Source organism: Engystomops pustulosus, chromosome 11 (genome assembly GCF_040894005.1).
Source record: "Engystomops pustulosus chromosome 11, aEngPut4.maternal, whole genome shotgun sequence".
Taxonomy (NCBI): domain Eukaryota; kingdom Metazoa; phylum Chordata; class Amphibia; order Anura; family Leptodactylidae; genus Engystomops; species Engystomops pustulosus.
In genome coordinates this window covers 23,973,876-23,996,999 of record NC_092421.1, presented here as the reverse complement: position 1 = coordinate 23,996,999, position 23,124 = coordinate 23,973,876, and the positions used below count along the sequence as shown (strand labels likewise).

The 23,124-nt window shown below is 44.0% G+C and overlaps 1 protein-coding gene across 3 annotated transcripts in view; it reads left to right on the top strand.

Annotated features, from left to right (window-relative positions):
• The first annotated feature begins 395 nt into the window (after positions 1-395).
• RUFY2 (RUN and FYVE domain containing 2) overlaps positions 396-23,124 on the top strand; it is a 36,259-nt gene continuing 13,530 nt past the window's right edge. The window contains exons 1-11 of one of the 3 annotated variants that reach the window (XM_072129311.1): positions 396-522; positions 4,975-5,088; positions 7,130-7,300; positions 8,688-8,805; positions 10,201-10,302; positions 10,542-10,665; positions 14,486-14,550; positions 14,815-14,880; positions 17,235-17,304; positions 19,902-20,000; positions 20,927-21,040. In XM_072129311.1, coding sequence (XP_071985412.1) covers positions 5,013-5,088; positions 7,130-7,300; positions 8,688-8,805; positions 10,201-10,302; positions 10,542-10,665; positions 14,486-14,550; positions 14,815-14,880; positions 17,235-17,304; positions 19,902-20,000; positions 20,927-21,040 — 1,005 coding nt within the window. In that variant the 5' untranslated portion in view covers positions 396-522; positions 4,975-5,012. Of the gene's footprint in view, positions 523-4,974; positions 5,089-7,126; positions 7,301-8,687; positions 8,806-10,200; positions 10,303-10,541; positions 10,666-14,485; positions 14,551-14,814; positions 14,881-17,234; positions 17,305-19,901; positions 20,001-20,926; positions 21,041-23,124 lie in introns of all 3 variants that reach the window. The other 2 variants (XM_072129310.1, XM_072129312.1) reach the window with 2 other exon arrangements.

Below are 23,124 nucleotides of genomic sequence, written 5' to 3'. Positions count from 1 at the left end.
ATTCTGCTTGCAGATAGGACACTATGTACGATCTGCTCAGCTCCTCCTGCTCTATAACATGCTGCCTGCAGATGGGCAATATGTTCAGTTTCGCCTCCTCCATAAATTGATACCTATAAATAGGACAACCCCCCAGGGAACATCAGCGACCTCGGGGAACAAGTTTCCATAACAAAACAAAGCAAACAGAACCCCATGAATACAACACGTGCATCTAAGCACTGCTCTTCAGTGTGGAGATACATCAGCACCCAGCAGCTTCTCACTATGTTTACAGTCAGTACATTGGACAGCACTTGCTCCGTCAGCGCAGTCAGGATCCATTACAACTGCTCCGCACGACGCCAAGTGCGCAAGTGTGCTATTCTCCAAGCTGCGCTGACGTAACCACAGTGAGGCGAGATGCAAGAGGCTGATGTGCGCACGCGCAGAGACCACAGCTGCTGCTGCTGCTGCTGCTGCTGGGCGAACGCCCTGTCATCTGAGGGAAGGTGGCGGACGCCTCGCATCTAGCGGAGAGAGGTGAGCAGCGCCCTTACACATCCCCGGGGTGTATGGGGTGTAGCAGTGCCAGATACATGTGTCTAATAGTAGCCGGCGAGTCCTCTACCCCTCCTGTATGCTACATACAACATACATATACACGTCAGGCTGGGTGAGGGGGTGTTATTGAGTGTTTTTTTTATATAAAATCAGCCTAAAATTGGCTTTTTTATGGGAATCTTAAAAAAAAGATGCTGCTTGTGGCCAAAACAATGTTCTTACCAAAATAACATACTGTACATAATATTTATTGTGTGTATATATATACATAATAACCAATATAGACATACAGTATAACGTAGAATAAAGCGCGACATCTTATCACGACCACATTTATAGTCGTTTGATGTTTCTGATTGCAAATCACTGCCATAAACTTCTGATTAGAAAATGTTGTTTATTTTGCTGCTTATATCCAATATTGTTATTATATTATTTAGGATTATTATTATTATTACACTTTTTTTAGATGTTATGCTAGTTGTAGGAGGGGTCTCATTCACATGGGATTTTTTTTTTAATTGCTATAAGTTGGTAAAATCGTATGATTTTGATCAGAGATTTGTCCAATTTTCGGTCCTAGCGTTATCCGACCAGGCATTTTGAAGTCCTAGTAAGCGGCGTAACTAGAAGCTGATGGGCCCCAGTGCAAAGTCTTTGCCAGGCCCCCGACTATAATGTATGGTTTATAGTAATAGTCTTCTCATATGGGAAAGTGACACCTTATGGGCCCCTTAAACCTACTGGGCCCGGTTGCGATTACACCCTCTGCACCCCTCAGGTTACGCCCCTGGTCCTAGTGTCATCCTAGTTCTGCAAATTTATACAGCGCTGAGCTACTCCCCTAAAACATGTGAATCCGAGTGCCGTAAGAAAAAATTTTTTAAACCAGTGGAGGGGTGTTATCTGGTTTCTTGTACAGGCAGTCCCCGGGTTACGTACAAGAAAGGTTCTGTTGGTTTGTTCTTGAATTTGTATGTAAGTCGGAACTGTATATTTTATAATTGTTTTTTTGGGTCTCTGTGACAACTGAATTTGTAAAGTGTTAGATTGTCAGGATTAACAATAAAGTTTTATTGCAGACACCTGTGATAACTGTTACAGCTGTTTATTGTAACCTAGGGTTAAAGTACAGTAAATTACCGACATCCAGAGGTCCGTTTGTAACTAGGGAACGTCTGTAAGTCAGGTGTTCTTAAGTAGGGGACTGCCTGTATATATACTTTTTTATTTTCGACTGAGACCAAAAAGTATTATAATGCAGAACAAGAAACTAGACAAGACAGTGACAGATCTCCCCCAACAACTTCAATAGACGGGATTGGCACACGATGCGAATCAGAGTAGTGCATGCTCGCCTTTCTCAGGTTGGATCATTGACCCGTGCAAAACATATGACGTGTACATAGCACAATAGGCTATCAATAGGGCACATGTATCAGTGTATTTTTGGTGGGGGGGTTTTTTGGTGGTGTGAGTTTGCACATTTCTTGGGGGTTTTGTGTCACTTTTAGGTGTATTTTGTGTCAGTTGAGGTCTCAAATGCACCTAAAGAGTCTCTAATTTCCTCATAAAAAGGGGTTGACAAAAAAAGCACAAATCAAACATCTGTCTTGAAAAAATACATCAGGAACACTGCAATAGACACCCACACAAGCCGGCAAACTTCTTAACACAGGTCTGTCTGACTGCAGTCATCATTGCTTACATCCGCAGTCGTTGGGATTATTTAGGCCTAGGCCACACAGGGTGAAAATTCTCCAAAATGTCTCTTGTTCTCCAGATTGTTGTCACAGCAAAATCCACAGTCATCCATGCACCAATAGTTCTTGTTGTCAGGATTCGGGATGTGTGAATCCACTGGACCACCGTGGGAGGTGGTACTAGCCGACACCTAGAACCGGAGGTCGACGTACCTTAGCAGGAGACAGTCTCGTGGTCAGGTCCAAGCACAAGGTCAGGGCAGGCGACAGAGATGCAACGTCAAGTCCAATCCGAGGTCAGCAATGGGAGGTCCAGGGAGATGGGTACATGGAGGGACTCTGGTAACACAGGAACATGGAGGGACTCTGGTAACACAGGAACATGGAGGGACTCTGGTAACACAGGAACATGGAGGGACTCTGGTAACACAGGAACACGGAGGGACTCAGGAGCAGGAACACACTGGAATGCAGGATAATCGCTATGGAGCTTTCTCTAAGGCTGTGAGGCACAATGATCCGGCAGGGGACACAGGAAGGGGCTGGAATTTAAGCAGTATGGCTGGTTGGCTAAGGGCAATTATCGGCGTGCTGGCCCTTAAAATTTCTTGAAGCTGCCGCGCGAGCCTCGCTGCCGGAGTTGGAACGGAGTTGCAGCGGGGGATCCCGGGAAGGTGAGTGGAACGGCGGGGGCCGGGATCAGCTGAGAGGGTCGCAGGAGCACCTATGACACTTGTCCTGCACATGTGACAGATTAGCACTAGATCTCATTTTCAGGGGATGAATAAGAATTTACATTTTTGGTTGAACAAAAAAATCTGCATTAATCTGTAGTCATGCCATCACTTACATCAGTATACATCTGAATATCATCAAGAAAGTCTTGTGACTCTATGTACAACCATTAGTAGTGAACTATAATTTAGGCTGTGTGGGCGGTAGCCCAGGGCCCAAGACTTCTACGGGGCCCATGGCCATCCAAACCACCCAACAAATTTTATACTGGGCCTTCACCCATGAATCCTTGCACATCTATACACATGAGCCATTTCAGGATGTTTGAAGGTCCTGCGAAGGTCCTGAAACCACAGACTGAAAGCTGGAATAAACACATCCTCTATTCCCCAAGAAGCTTGATTCTGGTAGCAGATGTAGGAGGTGATTCCAGGCTTGTGGGGGCCATAATATTCATACAGCCCAGGGCCTACAGCAGTCTTACTCCACCCCTGACAGCAATCTCTGGTATTTTTAACAATCCCAGAATTTATCAACATAAAGCAACATTTTTGGTTCAGGCCCATTATGCCAAAGACTTTTTTAACATACTTATAACTTTACAAACTGCTACATTCTCTTTTGTTTAGCAATAGAACTTTCCTCCAGTGACTCTTTATTGTCAGGTATCTGCGCTTTTGCAACACAACAGTCAGTGATTTTATCCCATGAATTCTTCACTGCGGTATCTAAATGACCTGCTAATAGTAATGTACGGCTCGGGGGGAGCTGCTGCAATGACTGCCGCTACGTCTTATTTTCAGGGGAGGTCTTATATTTCCAAGCTTGAAAAAAAATTAAACTTGTTCTTATTTTAAGGGGTCGTCTTATTTTCAGGGAAACAGAGTAGGAAGAAACTGCGGTCTGAAGGGAAATAGTAACATGACACACTGATCTTTTGCAAGTCTTGATGAGATCCTTACTTTTCCAAACAAAGAGATTTTGGTAATTGCTTTGCAGCAGCAATATCAAATTCCCTGAAGTCATCCTATGGGCACAATGAGGAACAATCTGTATTCTGTGAATGGGTAGATGTAATAGTGACGATCCTCTCAGCAGCCTCTTCTCATTCACTGAACAGAGTAGAGAATTAAGCGATTGTGTATTATGCAGTGTTTCAATGTAATTTGGTGGGTGAAAGTTTTGGAATTTCGTTCTCATCTGACTTCAAGCTGAATTAGAACGCTTGAAGATAAGTAATTCACATTCTGAAATGAAAAGTGCCACAGGTTAGTCGCATCTCTTAGTACTCTATGGTGTCTCACTGGCCAAATGGTAACTTTTCTACCTCCCACCTAATACCCTACCCACCCCATGAGCCAGCTCCATATCATAGACTTTAATGGAAGTCATGCACAACTTGCCTATGATATTTGTGTTTACATGGATCTTGCATAATGTAAACCCAGCCTGATAGCCAACACCGCTTTAGGCTTTGTTCCATTTGTTCCATTTGCGTTTCGAAATTGCGCAATGCAAACGGAATGTGTGAACGGAGTCTTACTGATCCGGCGGTAGCTGTTTGTCCATCTTATCACTAGGGCAGAAATTGTTCCTGGAAAATATATTTGAATGGATTCCTGTAAATTAAAACAAATAGTTACTGAAACAGTAAGCATAGATGATAATTGTGTAAATCTACAAAGAATAATTTTATAGGAGTATAAATATTTATCAGTTTTAGGCTAGATTCACGTCCCCCATACACGGCAATGGCCGCACGGCGCCATATGGAGCGGCACCATACCGTTCCGTGGCCGGGAGAAAGATAGGTCACGTCCTATCTTTCTCCGGGATACGGCGCCGTGCGCGGTGTTCCTCTATGGAGAGGGGCGGGGTTAATGTGAATGTAGTCTTAATGATACTTTCATCAGTACCACCACCAGGGTTGGGTCATGCATTCAGAGTTTTTTTATGTAATTTTTGAAGGTAAATTTCTATTGTTTTTGCACAGGTCACAGTACAGAAACAAAGAGACTCCTGTTTCCCATCATGACCCAGTTTGGAGCACCAAGGAACCCTGTAAACTGGGTTTCCCACATCACTGCAGCTGTGGTATCTCAGCCAGGTTTGTCATATTTACTTAAATGATGATGTTTTTCTTTAGTGTCACACAAATGATCATTGAGAGATTTGCTGTGTTGCAAGGTGAACAATTGGATGGCACACTTTAGTAGGTGATCTGTAAATTGAACCAAAATATTGCTTGAATAGCCCCAAAATGTAAAATAAACACAGTAGGTTCTGGTCCTGGACTGAATTCGAACCCTGAGGCTGACAGCACGAAACTGTGGTTGGTCCATGAAAATGGACCATGCATTTACCATAGTTCCCAGATTGACCAGAGGATGGGACTCATGCATCATAGTATTATATATGTATTCATAATGACAGGTCAGCACTGCAGTTTTGCTGGAAAGAAGGGGCTCCGTACATCATATGTCACAGTGGTCAGTCCATAAAATCCAGCCAGTACATGGTCCGATTATCAAAAACAAATACAAACCTGCGTGTTTGTTATTCACATAAGCACCAAAAGAGGAAAATAATTTGTTAAGCAAAATTTCAAAGTGCATATTGCCGTATTGATTAAAAATTATAAAAGTGATCAGTTTCGAAAAGTTGGGTGGGGAAATCCAAAAACGTCGTCATCCCAAAGTCAAAAATGGATCAGTCCATAAGGGGTTAAAATGAATGCCAAGCTCTGGTAAGCAGGATTGTGGTAGTTCCACTTCCTACTAATGTCACAAACCATCAATGCCTTCACCTAAATATTCCAGAAAGTTATGTCAGTTACTTTCTACAATTTGGGAATGATATTACTAAATCACAGTATGTACACCTCCACAGTATATGCTCATTAGTTAGAAGGCTGAAGGTGGTTCGTGCTTGTTGAACAATTCTTTCTAGATATGTATGTGTGCTCCAATCTTCTGGAAGTATGTAATAGAGCAGGAGGAGCTGAGCAAATGATATATAGGGGCACATTTACTTACCCGGTCCCTGCGCGATCCCAGATCCGGAATGTCTGACGAGGATGAAGTCCGGCGCGATTCACTAAGATCGCGCGTCCGATATCCTGCATGTGTCGCTTCCCCGATCAGGACCGCCGGAGTTCACCTTCTTCTTCCTGGTGCATGGAAGTGCTTGGCTTGCGACATTGGAAGTGCTTGTCCGAATCCGTCGGATCGTCCGACAGAAACACCCCCCCCCTGATTTTTCACGTGCGACACAATCCCTGGCACGATCCCCGAAAATGCTGCCCCGGGACCCTTAGTAAATGAGCCCCATAGTGTCCTATCTGCAGGCAGCGTGTAATAGAGCAGCTGGAGCTGAGCTGATTGTACATAGTGTCCTATCTGCAGGCAGCATATTACAGAGTAGGGGGAGCTGAGAAGATAGTACAGTGTCCTATCTGCAGACAGCATGTTATAGAGCAGGAGGAGCTGAGTGGATGATATATAGTATCCTATTCGCAGGGAGCATGTTATACAGCAGGAGGAACTGTGCAGATTGAACATAGTGTCCTATCTACAGGAACATGTTGTAGAGCAGGAGGGGCTGAGAAAATTGTACACTGTGTCCTATATGCCGGGAGTATGTTATAGAGGAGGAGCAGCCAAGAAGATTGTACATAGTGTCCATGCTAGACACTAAGTGCAGTCTTCTCAGCTCCATTTGCTCTATAACATGCTGCTTGCATATTGCTCTGCATTTGTATTGATGCAGGTTCACTGAAATATACAATACCCTAAAAAAATATGTCCAAAGGCATAACCCAAACTTAGTTGTGTTCTTTATACCGTCTCCTATAAGTTTATGTTTCCAGCCCTGGTAGTACATTGCTATGAGACATGCTCCACAGCCCTAGCAGTACAGATCTGGCATTGTTTTGGCTCCTGATTGTGGATTCTGATCTAATACTTGCATTTATAAAAATCCATTGTATTCTCTGCGATGCCGAGGTTACAGATCAGAAAGCAGAGACCATTTAGACCATTAACATTATGTTTGCTATTGATTTTTTAGCTGTGTTGCGGATGTGTGCATTATTCATACTTTGTAATATGATGGCTTTTAAATACTATCATTATCCTGTGTACTAGCAGCAAGAGATCCAGCTGTTGTGGAGAGGACGAATCTGCTGAATATGGCTAAGCTCAGTATAAAAGGACTCATTGAATCGGCTCTGAGTTATGGCCGTACGCTGGATACGGATTACCCTCCTCTGCAGCAGTTCTTTGTTGTCATGGAACATTGCCTCAAGCATGGCCTTAAAGGTACAACAATCTATCCTGCAGGGCATATCACTACATCTCATGTTCTCATGTTCAGATACATGTTGCCATCAGAGCTTGGCACTAGGATAGAAATCAAGAAATAGGAATAGAATTTTCAAAATTATACAGGGAACAACATAAGCAAAAAAATAACTCAGCGGAAAGGATGTGACACAACGACCTCAGGAGTTATATTTCGGTGATGAATCAGGGACATGTTGTCACTAGAAGGGAACCTGTCGCCAAATTTTACTGCAGGTGGGGTATGAAATGTATTTCTAAAATTTCCTCTTTTATATGAAATCTTGCCCTTTTGTCTACAAAATAATTCATATGAAAATGAGCAGAGAAAAGTCATATTTTGCCTCAGATGAGTCAGGTACCCCTATCTCCAGTACTACAGCACCTAGAAACATGCTTTTAGAGCATCTGAAATAACAAACTCCCCAGTAGCCTTTAAACATGACTCATCTCAGGAAAGATATGACTCTTCTCTGCTCATTGGCATATGGCTTTGGAGAAGACTTTTTATAGGTAAATTGGGTAAAATTTCTTGTCAAATAAGGGAATTCTAGAAAGGATATTTCATAGCCTACCTAGTAGTATAATGGGATGAAATCTAGTGACAAAGTACACAAGTAGCAAACACTGCAATGCTGGAATAGAAGGACTTTTAGCATGTAAATGTTTCACTGTATGTTTTTTACCCTGCAGAATTTAAAGGAATTCAAAATTCAACATGATAATCCGGGACACTTACTCATAGATCCAGGCACTGAGACTGTGGTAATCTTCTTAAATTTGTTATCTATGGCCTCCTTCCTTCTAAAATCAACTTTTAAAATTATGCTAATGAGGTGGAAGCTGGAAGGCTCTGGGGGCATTACCTGAGCCCCTCTGTGCTGTGGCTTCACTATCTCACCCTACGCACCTGCTCTTTCAGCACTCGCCTCCCTTTTCCTGCTGTAATGTCAAACAGGGGGAGGGGGAAGTGCTTCTGCACAGTGCAACAGCCTGTGAATCTGCAGCATGAAAAGGCTCTGTTAATGCCTCCCAGAGCCCTTCTGGCTCATTAGAATAATTTTAAAAGTTGATTTTAGAAAAGAGAAGGGCATGGATAACAAATATAAGAAGATTATCACAGTCACAGTACCCCTGGTTTATTATACTTGATTTTGATGTTAGATTTTCCTTTAAAAAAAAATACCAGAATACCCTTTAAATTTTAGGCCGGTGGCATCAATAGTCATCTAACTGCAAAAGTGTGCTATGAAAGAAATGTACAAGAAACTTTTATTAATCTGGGTTTTTAGTCGTCCAGAAATCCTAATCTTATTAACTGCAGCCAAACATTGTATAAAGATTAGCAAAATTTTCTTCTTGCCAGTGAGAAAATCCTTCCTGAGCTTTAACAGAACAATATGGGGTCCGCTAGAGATGGTGGAAAAAATCTGTCCTGAAGCAGAAGAAGTGGCTGCCAGTGTGAGGGATTTACCAGGACTCAGGTGCGCTTTTCAATTTTCATTACTGTGAGGCTGCGTTCACACTTGGCTGTATGTAAATACAATGTAAAAGCAGTGTTTGCACAATGTAAACACATGCGTGAAGGCAGCCTGAGGGTGCCCATACACATCGGAAATTAGCTGTACCTGATAATATGATGCCTGTAATATACCTGTAATATGGTGGACCTAAATAACTAAAATATATGGGTGAGAGACGACCCAGTTATTGATGAAAATCTGAGAAATACATGTTGAAATGTTTATTTTTACGGCAGCCAGTCTGGAGTCAGAAGTGTCCAACAGTAATATACAGTATATACCCTTTCATGCTCATGTGTTTGGGACGGTTGGATGAACAATCATTCGGAAGGCTGTTATCTATATTATATGGCCCTTAGTCCTTATATTTTCAGCAGTAACCCAGTATAATAAATGTAGGTGTCCAATGGCAGAAGGCGCTGATTCTGACACATAAATCGTCAATTTCTTGTCGCATGCAGGAGTAAAACTACAAAATCCTGACCCAGTGGTACAGGACACCAGTAAGGTTCCACAAAATGTTTCCATCCGTCTCCCAGACACTTGCTGGTGCTGTGGCAATGGGGTAGGCTCCATGCTCCACATATGGTGGGAATGTAGACCTATACAGGACCTCTGGCGGGCCATCTTTGACCTCTACAACAACATCTGCAGGGAAAAGATCGCGCCAACCCTTGAGTTGGCGCTTCTGTCCATGTTTTCTGGAACCATTGTAAAGTTAAAAAAAAGCCTACTGCGCCACTTTCTTATGACCATGCAACAAGTTATCCCCAGTTTATGGAGATCAACCGAGGCACCTTCCAGATTTCAATGGATTGAGGCGTTAGACTCGAATTGGCACATGGAGGAGCTAAAGGCAAGTGATGAGGGCGGATACGAACAATTCCTATAACGTATGGTCTGCCTGGATCGCACACCCGCCTACACTCGCCCTACATGATTGGCTGTCTGCAAGCAGCGACCTACATGAACCACAAGTGTAGGTGCGGGGCAGGAAACGCTAATATTTCCCCCCCCCCCCCCAGTTCCTTATCCTTCCCTGTTCCTTCCAAAACCCCATTACCCTCTCCCATCCTGTCTTGTCTTCTGTTTTCAAAGCACCCCCAAGTTTTTCAACTACCTTTAACAAGTTACAACTATTGTTTTGTTATTTTTTTTTACGTTTATCAATTGTTTCAATTGTGATGTTTACCTTTCTCTAAATCCACATACTCAGATAATTTCAGTATCCACCACGCACATCTGAATGTTGCAAGCTATGTAATGCTTTACCACATGCCACAACATAAAGCAACGATTAATAAAGTTTGATATTGAACCATAAATGTTGGTGTCTGTGTACTATTTTTATCCTAGGACCCCCCTTGGTCGCGCTAGGGCCTGGCTGCGGTTATCAATGATGCAGAAGAAACTAGCAGACTATCTGCGTTGCCTGATCATGCGCAGGGATATTTTAAGGTTGGTAACTTTGGCAGCTTTATTCTAATTTGTTTTGTAATTTTTAGCTATAAGAACAAGAATAAATTCTCCAAGCAGTTTGACTAGAACTGTATAATGTAAAGCTCATATTATAAAACCTCCGTGTAGTGACTTTGTGTCCTTGTGTGTCTAACGCTAATGATATGCATGGCTCCACAGACATGTAGCGGTAACTTGTGTTAACAGTATGGGATGCATTACTTACATTTTATTTTCAGTGATTTTTATGAAAGTCATGCAGTGATGATGGAAGAGGAAGGAACGGTTATTGTTGGACTTCTAGTTGGATTGAATGTAATCGATGCAAATCTCTGTGTCAAAGGGGAAGACCTGGACTCACAAGTATGTTACACAAATATACAGTTGTACTTTATCCATTTTTTATTACAATGGTTTCCAGTCTTCACCTTCATTTATTATATAAATATCCTACCCAGTATATGATTCATTAGGGTCCAACAACTGGGCCCAACACAGATCAGCTATTACAGAAGCCCAAGGGTGCCAATAATTATTTACTGGTGGAAGCAGAAGCAAGAGGCTCCATCCGCTGCATTGGGGCAGTGCTGGTTTACCAGAGTCTACAAGACACAGGATGTTTCAGGAAGTCCTGAGTCCTTCTACTGCGGCTTCTGTGGGCAACGGAGATACTTTATGGGGGCAAGTCCAATATAGGTGACCCTGCAAGGGTCATGTACTTACCCTGGTAAAGTTTTCTCCCTTTAAATTGCGAACCAGGTTCTCCTACATTTGGGCTCTTGCCTACCCAACCACGTCTGCCAAACTGTGGTTTTACTGATAATTTTGAATGGAACCTGCCAGAAGAAATTGACCCAATACTAACCCAATATTGACCACTACTAGTATGTTATACTATAGGGCAGTGGTGGCGAACCTATGGCACTGGTGCCAGAGATGGCACTCGGAGGCCTCTCTGTGGGCACACAGGCTGTCTCCCAGGCACAGAGTTTGCCTGACATGGCACCTTCCTGCAGTCCAAGTAGTGCCCTGCTATTTTAAAGTGACCCATCCTGTGCTGCTTGGTTCTGTCCGAAGAGTGAAAAGGTGTGGACAGGGTCGGATTGGAGCTCAAAGATTCTAGTAGCAATAAGTTTGTTACTGCCTAAATTGCCGTTTTGGCACTTTGGGAAAAGCTAGTGGTTTTCGGGTCTCATTTTCGGCACTCAATCTCTAAAAGGATCGCCATCACTGCTATAGGGAACTATAACCACAGTATCCCATATTTATCAAAACAGTACAAACTGCACAATATGTAGAGTGTGACAGATTCAAGAATTGTGGCGCCTTCTTCATGACTCTGCTGTTTTTTGGTGCACTTTTAACAGAGCGCGCAACACAATTCTGCCGGACACTGCATGATAAATGTGGCGCATGGTCCAACTGCGCACCGAAACGCCCCTTTCAGTGCAGAATTTTGTGTTGCGCCGAGCATAATGCAGCCACACCACTTTATAAATGTATGCGCAACCGCTTTGCACTGAAAAGTAAAAAAAACCTGTTAATATAGCACAGACTCAAAAACAGAACAAACCTACTATACAGTCAAATACGGACCAGGGCAGACAACACAATTCGCTTATTGAAAAAGGGTAGAAAAAGAGCACTGTATACAAAAATGGCAATAATGTTACAAAAATACAATTCACAGTGTATTAGAAAAGAGAGACATGAATCAATCCTGTAAAAGGAGAAAAATATGCTAAAACAGACAATACAGGTGGACACCCAACTTACAGACAACCCATAGTTACAGACAGACCCCTCTGACCTCTGGTGAAGCTTTCTGAATGCTTTACTATAGTCCCAGACTGCAATGATCAGCTGTAAGGTGTCTGTAATGAAGATGTATTGATAATCCTTGGTCCCATTAGAGCAAAAAATGTTTAAACTCCAATTGTCACTGGGGCCCAAAATCTGGATCTACAATTATAAAATATACAGTTTCGACTTACATACAAATTCAACTTAAGAACAAACCTCCGGACCCTGTCTTGTACATAACCCGGGGACTGCCTGTACAGTTAAAGAATATTGTGTAAACACTGCACAGGTTTAAGTGTGCCAAGGCCGAGATAAAGAGTCGTCTGGTGTAGACTACTGGGGAGTCTAGGAGAGACTATAGCACCAAATTATACAAATAGAGTGTACCCCTGGCTGCTACAGATTATATGGGAAATGGTATATTTGTGGGTAATAATGAGGTTAGAGAGGAGTCACGCCAGGCATCCCATATTTTGTGAAGCTTTTCTCTGGGAGGGTTCTGTTCTTATATAAAAACTTCTCATATGGAATTAAATTGTTAGCAAGTTTGTTCCACTGAGAGACGGAAGGGTGTTTATCCCCCATCCATCTAATCGCCAATGCTTTCCTGGCGAGGAAGATTGTCTCCCTCCAGAAAATATGTTCATAGTGGGACCATTGTTCTTCATCCACAATTCCAAAGAGGCAGATCAACGGCAGACAAGGGGCAGGCCTGTTTATAATAGCAGATAACAACAAGGTAACTGTAGACCAGAAGGATACAATGATAAGACATGCCCAATACATACACTAGAAATCAGCAGATATGTGATGACATTGTGCGCCCATCCTGCCCATTTTATAGAGCCGGAGGGGAGTTAAGTAACTTTGGTGTATAATATATAATTGGGTTAATATATTATTCACAGCAGGGAGATATCTAAAAGGAGTTCCACATGTAAATCAGGGATATGGTGTAAAGTTACACCATTTGCTTTAGTATCAATAAGATGGGAGTAGATTGTGGAGATAATGGGGGTCATTTACTAAGGGCCCGATTCGCGTTTTCCCGACGTGTTACCCGAATATTTGCAATTTGCGCCGATTGTACCTGAATTGCCCCGGGATTTTGGCGCACGTGATCGGATTGTGGCGCATCGGCGCCGGCATGCGCGCGACGGAAATCGGGGGGCGTGGCCGAACGAAAACCCGACGGATTCGGAAAAACCGCCGCATTTAAAAACCGAAAATGTGTCGCTTGGGAAGCGCTTACCTTCACCTGGTCCAGCTCGGTGTATTCCGGTGCGTTCAGATGATTTTCAGCGCAGCAGCGCCACCTGGTGGACGGCGGAGGAACTACCTTCATAAATCCCGTCCGGACCCGAATCCTGTGCAGAGAACGCGCCGCTGGATCGCGAATGGGCCGGGTAAGTAAATCTGCCCCAATATCTTCTTGTCCCTTAGACCAGACCACACCAATAAGAGGTAAGACAAAATTGGGGAAGGTTGTTTCTGGAATTGAATTGCTGTAATTGTAGGTATTTGTAGAAGTGTTGTCTTGAGAGTTGATAGCGATCCGATAAATGTTCAAATGACAAAAGAGAGCCATTGTCATAAAGGTTCCCCAAATCTGACCATAAGGAAGCATCTGAAATATGGATCAGTTTCGGGAGGGTTGTCATTATGCCAAAGAGGTGTCTCCTGTGGTAAGTCAGAAAAGGGGCAAATAGCCTTGTCGTCTTGTGTATGGGTAGGAGATGGCGAAAGCTAATGGGGGTGTGCTTGAGGATTGGCCATAAAGAGTGGAGCTTTAGGAAGAACCCCCATATAAAAGTAATAATAAGCAAATCCATCAGCCTAAAAAAAGGTATTTAGGCAGAAGGCGGATCAAATGTTGAGGAATATAAAAACATTTAGAAACATTCACCATTTTGGCTAGGATGATTCTACCCGCCACAGACAGAGGAAGGGACGCCCAAGTCTTAAATTTGTCTCTGAATAGGGGCGTTACATTGGACTCAACAGATCCAGAAACATACCATTTCATCCCAGTTTATATGCAGACCCGAGAATATTTCATAAGTGTTTATAATGTCAATAGCGTGGGAAGAGTGGCATTAGGATGAGCCATAAATAAAAGTAGGGAGGTGGAGAGTTTAGCACTGAAGTCAAGCTCTCCCAATCTACTGTGATTGACAGCATGCACTAGACTTCAGGAGACTCGGTTAGTAATGTACCTTGAGTAATCACTTATTCTGAGGCTTGGAAAGTCTGACTTCAATGATGAACTCTCTGCCTCCTCTATTTAACACAACCATTTTACATCTCACCTCAAAGTTACTGAATGATATCACCATGTGGAGCCATGACAGAAACATGTATTCTTTGTATTCTTTTGCAGGTTGGAGTCATTGATTTCTCTATATATCTAAAATCAGAAGAAGATGATCATACCAGAGAGGGAAGGTAACACTTGTGTGTTAGATATCTGCTTGTGTTGTGGCCGTTTCTATAAGCACTGTGTAGTTGGTTCTCACAAAGTGGTTCTCCCAGTAACATTGACTACTGAGGTTCACAGGACCAGGGACTCCGGGGAGAAGCACTTTCTGAACTCCTTTAATAGTATTTCATGTGCAGTGTGAATATGATCTGTGTTTTTAACTTGTGTAAAGGTTCAGGATATTATCTATATTAGTAAATTGTACAATAACTGATCTCTCTCATTGTAAGGAATGTTCACATTACTGCAATACTGGACCAGAAGAACTATGTTGAGGAACTGAACAGACAGCTGAAGTAAGTGATTGACAAATAAACCATGAATTTCTAGACACTTGCACAATTCTATGGTTCACTTATTATTATTATTTATTTATAGAGAACCATTAATTCCCTGGCACTGTACAATCAGTAAGGGGTTCACATACATTACATTAAGACATGAACAAATGCAAGTACAAAATACAAGACTGCAGCGAACAGGAGACAAGCAGAAGGAGGACAAGGACCCTGCCTTGAGGGCTCACAATCTATATGGGGGGAGAGGGGGAAGATGGAGAGGTTTTCAGGTTACATTTGAAGGTTTGGAAGGTGGGGGACCGTCTGATACATTTTGGTGGAGCGTTCCAGATTATGGGAGATGCACGGGAGAAGTCCTGGATGGGGTTGTGAGAAGTCCGGATGGTAATATGTCTTTTATGTCTTCAGTTATTGTGAAGCATTATACCATACCTCTGTACAGTCGCACTTGCACCTGTTTTGCTGACTACTCAGGGTTTTGGCACACAATAACTGACGGAAATAATTGAAGATCTCACGGAGATGTGAACAGGGCTTTAGTAGTTGACCATGTATGGTGACCAATGACCTACAGGGAACCCCGTTCTCTGTATTGCTGGGGGTTTGTTGTTGTGATCATTGGGGGGCAAGCAGTTGGACCCTCACTTGTTATCCCCTTTGGATAGAGGATAACATGCTAACTTTGTACAATCCCTTTAAGACAATCCCAAGAATATTCCAGGCTACAGCATTCCCTTGGAGATGGTCTCAGGTGTTGTATTTTAATTCCTTTAGCTTTCAGGAACCGTTTGTCTCATCATGAAAAAAATCTATTATCTTTTGTTGCATAAAATGTATAGTGGGTATGGAAAGTATTCAGACCCCTTTACATTTTTCACTTAGATTCATCGCAGGCAATTCCCCATCTTGACAGAAAAAAAACTGAAGTAGATATTTTTGTTAAACAAAAAAAAGCTGAAACTAAGCAGTCGTGGGAGAAGAGCCTTGGTGAGAGAGGTAAAGAAGACCCCAAGATCACTGAGGCTGAGCTCCAGAGATGGAAGAACAAGATGGAAGAAAGTTCCACAAAGTCACCTATCACTGCAGCCTCCACCAGTCAGGGCTTTATGGCAGAGTGTGCCGATGGAAGCCTCTCCTCAGTGCAAGACATATAAAAGCCGCATACAATTAAAAAAACAAAAAACACATAAAAAAAACCTCAGACTATGAGAAATAACATTCTCTGGTCTGATGAGATGAAGATTGAGAAAACCAGGTACTGCTCATTACCTGCCAAATACAATCCCCAACAGTGACACATGGTGGTGGCAGCATCATGCTATGGGGGCAGGGACAGGATGACTGGTTGCAATTGAAGGAAAGATGGATGCGGCCAAGTACAGAGATATCCTGGATGAATACATATTCCAGAGTGCTCTGGACCTCAGACTGGGCCAAAGGTGCATCTTCCAACAAGACAATGACCCTAAGCACACAGCTAAAATAACAAAGCGGAGGCTTCAGAACAACTCTGTGGCCATTCCTGACTGGCCCAACCAGAGCCCGAGAGAACTGCCCCAATGTTCAACATCCAACCTGAGGGACCTGGAGAGGATCTGCAAGGAAAAGGATCCCTAAATCCAGGTGTGAAAAACATTTAGTATCATTCCCAAGAAGACTCCTGGCTGTACTAGTTCCATAGGTGCTTCTACTCAATACTGAGCAAAGGGGTTGAATACTTCGGACCATGTGATATTTAAAGGAAACCTACCACTTGTAGTGGCAGGTTTCTGATGGAAATACCGGGCACCAGCTCAGGGTGAGCTGGTGCCGGAGCTTATTTTAGTTAGTGTTTTAAACCGCGGTATCGCGGTTTAAAACACTTTTTAAACTTTATAGCCAGCGCAGGCAGGTACGCGCTCGGCGCTTACCATGCGCGCGGCTCTCATTCACTTCCTATGTAGCTGCGCGCACGGTAAGCGCCGAGCGAGTACCTCTCTGCGCCGGCTATAAAGTTTAAAAAGTGTTTTAAACCGCGATACCGCGGTTTAAAACACTAACTAAAATAAGCTCCGGCACCAGCTCACCCTGAGCTGGTGCCCGGTATTTCCATCAGAAACCTGCCACTACAAGTGGTAGGTTTCCTTTAAGTTTCAATATCTACATTTCTGATGGGGGCAGGGTGTACATTAATAAGCAAAAATAATAATACATTTTTTGAAAACCAGTTGGCTACAATGAAACAAAGAGTGCCAAATGTAAAGGGGTCTGAATACTTTCCGTACCCACTGCATATGTATAAATGAACCCTTGCTGTGTATGATGTATATAGCGATGAAGCATGAGCTGTGTTGTCTCTTGTTTGCTTGCAGCGGCACGGTGAGCAGTCTTCATGTAAGAATTGACACACTGGAGAAGTCAAATGCAAAACTTATTGAAGAGGTAAAATAATTTAAAACCTGTGAGGTTTATACAAAGTGCATTGGGCAGCGTGCAGTTTCTATATGAATCTAACAAAGAAATATTGTATTATTTTCCATCACATGATATTATCATGCAGCAGTTCTGGGATAAGGAATGGGCTATTAATAGAAATCATAAGGAATCATAACTCAGAACAGAGGCCACAATGGTAGCTATGGTTTGTAGAGATCTTTCTTGCTTTACTGACTGAAATATCCACTCTATTAAACCTGGTTTTTGGTGGTCGCATGGAGAGTATTACCCACCCTAATGTATGACGCCTCCGGGCAGATTTGGTAAAAGAAGTCTGGAGAAGTTTGAACTAGGCCTATTCTTTCTAATGTAAGGGCAGGGGCGTAACTTGAGGGGGTGCAGAGGCTGCGGTCCCAACCGGGCCCAAGAGGTTTAGGTGGCCCTTATGGTGTCACTTTCCCATATGAGAAGACTAGTACCAGGCCCGGCGCCAGCACCCGGCCAACCCGGGCAAGTGCCGGGGCCCCGGGGTACTGGAGGGGCCCACTCGGGCCCCCGGATCAATTGTACCAGTGTCGCTATAAGACACTGGTACAATTGATCACCATCCGGAACGATCGCTTTTCTGCCTCTATGCTGCGCTGGTCGGGAGCGCAGCATAGAAGCAGAATCTAAAACTTGAGGAAGAATCTAAAACTCACCTGTCCCGGTTCCCACGATGCAGCGCTCCGCAGGGTATGCGACGGCTTTGAAGCCGGCGCACATGATGACGTCATCGGATCACGTGTGCCGGCTTCAGAGCCGGCGCGTACGGGAGGCCCAGGCAGAGACAGCTGCAGGTGCTGCTCCGTGGGAACCAGGAAAGGTGAATTTTTTCTTTTTTCTTTTCCGGAGGGGAGTGAGGGTGTCCACGGGGAGCGGGGGGGTCAGTGTGTATACAGGGGGAGAGGGGGGGGTGTTAGTGTGTCAATAGGGGGAGGGGGGGGGTGTTCAATGTGTCTGGAGGGGGTCATTGTGTCAGCAGGGGGGTTTCAGTGTGTCCGGGTTCAGTGTGTCCGCAGGGGAGAGGGGGGTTCAGTGTTTCCGCAGGGGAGGGGGGGGTTCAGTGTGTCGCCGGAGGGTGGGGGCGGGGATAAGTGTGTCCCCAGGGTCAGTGTGTCCGCAGGGGGAGGGGGCGCAGTGTGCCAATGGAGGGCGGTCCACGGAGGGGCCCACTAAGGCTCTGTCGCCCAGGGGCCCACTAAAACCTGGAGCCGGCCCTGACTAGTACTATAAACCATACATTATAGTCGGGGGCCTGGCACAGACTTTGCACTGGGGCCCATCAGCTTCTAGTTACTCCACTGTGTAAGGGCAATATTTTGGAAAACTGTTACTTCCAACTTTGTGACAACAGTAAAAGCCCTTTTCCATTGAAATATGGTTCAGTGGGTTTATATCATACAGGATTTACTGATTTACTGATATAAGGGGTTTTTCAAAAACAGTTGATAAAAAAACTGCAAAAAGTTGCAATTTTCTAGCCATGTACCAGGTATTGAAACTTTTTCTTGCTATGTATGCCAGAAAACTTTCTAAGGGTGCATTCACACGTGAATACCCGGCTGTAGCGGCACGCTGGAGAGAAGAAGGGGTGACCTCTCCCCTCTCCATAGAAAACAGCACTGCACGGCCGCACACACGGGAAAAGATGGAGCATGCTCTATCTTTTACCCCGTGTACGGCGTACCGCCACCAGGCCGCCATCTATGGGGAACTATATACATCCCCGCAGACGTGAATGTGGATGTTCCCATACAAGACCTGATACATTATGAGGTTGACTCCCTCATGCACACAAGTCTGACCTCACAAATGTACTATCCCCTGAATTTCCATACACTCCCTTTAAAATTTTGTTGGAAAGTCTTCCAATAAAATGTTTTAAGGCCTCCAACTCCATATCACACCCATGGTCTTTGATTAGGATGCCTAAGGTGTGATGGTAAAACGTTTGGCCATGGAACTACATACGACAAATTTTGGATGTATTCACCATTTTTTTTGTTCGTATGTGATGGATGTTACGTAACAACTCTAGAGATCTGCTTGAGCACACATTTGTGTATGTTGTTAGTAGCAGAAGGACTATGAAAAGTGAAGTTATAATCCTGAACTGCAGCTCTTGCAAGGGTTCTGGGAAGGTCTTTCAGCCTGAAGAGCTTTGTGCTCTCTGCATGCTGTGCGTAGATTGCTGTATCAGGATTTTGGTTGGATACTTAGAACAGTCAGATGGGAGGGGCTATGCAGCAGTTTATCCCACCTAGTGCAGGAGCTGCAAACTTCACTTTTTACAGTCCTGCTGCTACTTTCTGTACATACAAAGGTATGATTACACAGATCTATACAGTCTAGACCTAGCACTGTCTGTAAATTACAATGGTAAAAACCGATGATGGATTCCCTTTTAAATAATTCCAGCAATGTAAATTAGACCCAGGCAGATGTGGTCTCCAAATGTCCAGCCTTCCAATGTAAAACAATGGTGCATGCTCGTAAGTCTCAACAATCCGTGGCCACTGTGTCTTCCAGTCTTCCACTGTGTTTTCTTTGTTGTCTTTCAGTTGGCTATAGCTCAAAATAATATTATCAAACTACAGGAGGAAAATCATCAGTTAAGGAATGAAAATGCCATTATTTTTATGAGAGCGCAACATCTCGAGGTAAATAGATTGGAATAATAGTTACATCGGGGCACATTTACTAAGAACAGGGCAAACTGCACTAAATGCAGGGTTCTTCATGAATTTGGCGCACCTTGCACTGCAACTTTTTTTGGTGCACCTTTAACATAGGGCGTGCAACAGACTTTGCATGATAAATCTGGCCCACGGTATGACTGAGCACCGTAACGCCCCCTAATGTGTGTCGCATGGTGCCTAGTGCAGCTGCAATACAGTGGTGTCGCGTGCAACACAAATCTGGTGCAGATACTTCTTAAATACCGGTGCAAGCAGTTTGCACTAGAAAGAATGTGAAAAGTTCACAAAACAACTGGCACAAGGACCTTACTAAATGAGCCCCATTGTGCCTAAAGAGTTAATTTAACTCAAAATGCCGGCGGCTCGTTCCAGATCGCAGGCGTTTCTGGTGGGCGCGACTTTGTTTGCGTTTGCAAGCGCAGACAAAGGGCTACGTGTGGCACCAGTCTATGGCTCATATTTATCAAAACTGCACAGTTTGCCTGTGTAGTATTCAGAGGGCGGCAGATTTATGAATTGTGGCGCAGGTTCTTCATTAATCTGGCGCCCCCTGCGCTGCTCCGGCAGAATGCATCATTTTATTTTTGGATCACTTTGTTCATGCTGCAGAATTCTGGCTCACATCGGAGAGAATTGTGGCGCATGGTCCCACTAAGCAACTAGAACGCCCCTTTGGGTGCACTTTTTTTCTGTCTTGTTGGACAAAGTGCAGCCGCGACACGAAACACTTTATACATACAAGTACAAGCAGTTTGCACGTTCTTTCTAGTGCAAAGTCAGACATAAAACTGGTGCAAACACATGTGGGCCTGTGTGTCTGCCTGTAGCTGAGCCATAACCACCCTTGTATGTCATGATACAATTGCATTATATGTCTTTGCACATAGGCAGCAAAAGCAGATATTGAAGCAGAGCAGATGTACAGACAACATTCAAGACATGGAATGAGCGAAATCTATACTGACATATGCACTCATCATGATGATTCACAGCTGGAACAGGTATGTATGAAGAACACAATCTTAGGGGTTTGGAATGTAAAAATTGTGACCCAGTTATACCTATCACAAAGGGAATGTTTCTTTTAAGGAGTAACAGGAGCCCCTTTGGAATAAGGGAACCTCAGACAATTCTAAGCTATGACTATGTGTAACCGATGTACTTGTTCCTTAAAGGCAAGCAGAGAACTATAATGTTTCCAAAATAATCACTTATCACTAGAGATGAGCAAACATACTCGTCCGAGCTTGATGCTCGTTCGAGCATTAGCGTACTCGAAACTGCTCGTTGCTCGGACGAATACTTCGCCCGCTCGAGAAAATGGCATCTCCCGCCGTTTTTCTTTTTGGCGGCCAGAAACAGAGCCAATCACAAGCCAGGAGACTCTGCACTCCACCCAGCATGACGTGGTACCCTTACACGTCGATAGCAGTGGTTGGCTGGCCAGATCAGGTGACCCTGGGATAGACTAGCCCCTGCCCGCGCTGCTCGGATCATTCTGTGTCTGGATGCCGCTAGGGAGAGAGCTGCTGCTGGTCAGGGAAAGCGTTAGGCTGTTCTATTAGAATATTGTTAGGCAGGAGTGATTCAACAAGAACCCAACAGCCCTTCTTAGGGCTACAATAACGTTATACTTTTTTTTTTTATTATTTGCTTGTGGCTGGGCTTGCTGGCACTAGTAGTGCAGCTAGTACCATATTGTGAGGAATTTGCAGGGGGACTTGCTACCGTTGTGTTTAGCTCTTAGTGACACACATATCCACCTCAAACACCGAAGTGGGACAATTTATTAGGGGTTTGAGTAGAATTAGGCAGAGTCTGCTGATTTTTTTTTTTTTTTTTTAGCTGTATTTCATTTTATAGCTCAAACTCATCTTGCAAAGCAGTGTGCTCTCATTGTAGGCTACAAAATAGCCATAGGAGAACCCCAACGGCTTACTTAGGCCTACAATAGCGTTATATTTTCCCTTTTTTTGTTTGCTTGTGGCTGGGCTTGCTGGCATTAGTAGTGCAGCTAGTACCATATTGTGAGGAATTTTCAGGGGGACCTGCGACCGTTGTGTTTAGCTCTTAGTGACACGCATATCCACCTCAAACACCGAAGTGGGACAATTTATTAGGGGTTTGAGTAGAATTAGGCAGAGTCTGCTGATTTTTTTTTTTTTTTTACCTTTATTTCATTTTATAGCTCAAACTCATCTTGCAAAGCACAAAATCCAGTTGTGTGCTGTCAGTGTAGGTTAGAAACTAGCCATAGCAATAGGATAGCATCGTTTTGTTAAAAAAAATTAAAAACTAAAAAAAAATAAACACATATTTTTTTTTTTTTTTCAAGTTTACACTTTAATTTGGAAAATGTTTAACCCGAGGGCTAGGGGTAGAGGACGAGGGCATGGACGTGGGCGTCCAACTACTGCAGGGGTCAGAGGCCGTGGTCCTGGGCAGGGTGAAACACCACCTGCTGATGGGGGAGCAGGGGAACGCTGCAGAGGTACACTCCCTAGGTTCATCATGTCTCAAGTTACTGGGACTCGTGGTAGAGCACTGTTGAGGCCAGAACAGTGCGAAGAGGTGATGTCGTGGATTGCGGACAATGCTTCTAGCCATTTGTCCACCAGTCAGTCTTCCACGCAGTCCACCCATGTCACCGAAATCGGCACTTCTCCAGCTCCTCCACCTCAGCCTCCTTCCCCCCAGTCTGCCCCCTCCCACCAAAATTTGGCATTTGAAGCGGCATACTCTGAGGAACTGTTTTCTGGACCCTTCCCACAGTCACAAACCACTTGTTCTGCTGCTGCTGAGCTATTTTCCGATGCCCAGGTTTTCCACCAGTCGCAGTCTGTGGGTGATGATGACATTATTGACGTAGTGGAAGAAGTGTGTAAAGAGGTGTCAGACGATGAGGAGACACGGTTGTCAGACAGTGGTGAAGTTGTTGTCAGGGCAGGAAGTCCGAGGGGGGAGCAGACTGAGGGATCGGAGGATGATGAGGTGACAGACCCAAGCTGGGTTGAGAGGCCGGGTGAACACAGTGCTTCTGAGACGGAGGCGAGTCCTATAGCAGAACAGGTTGGAAGAGGCAGTG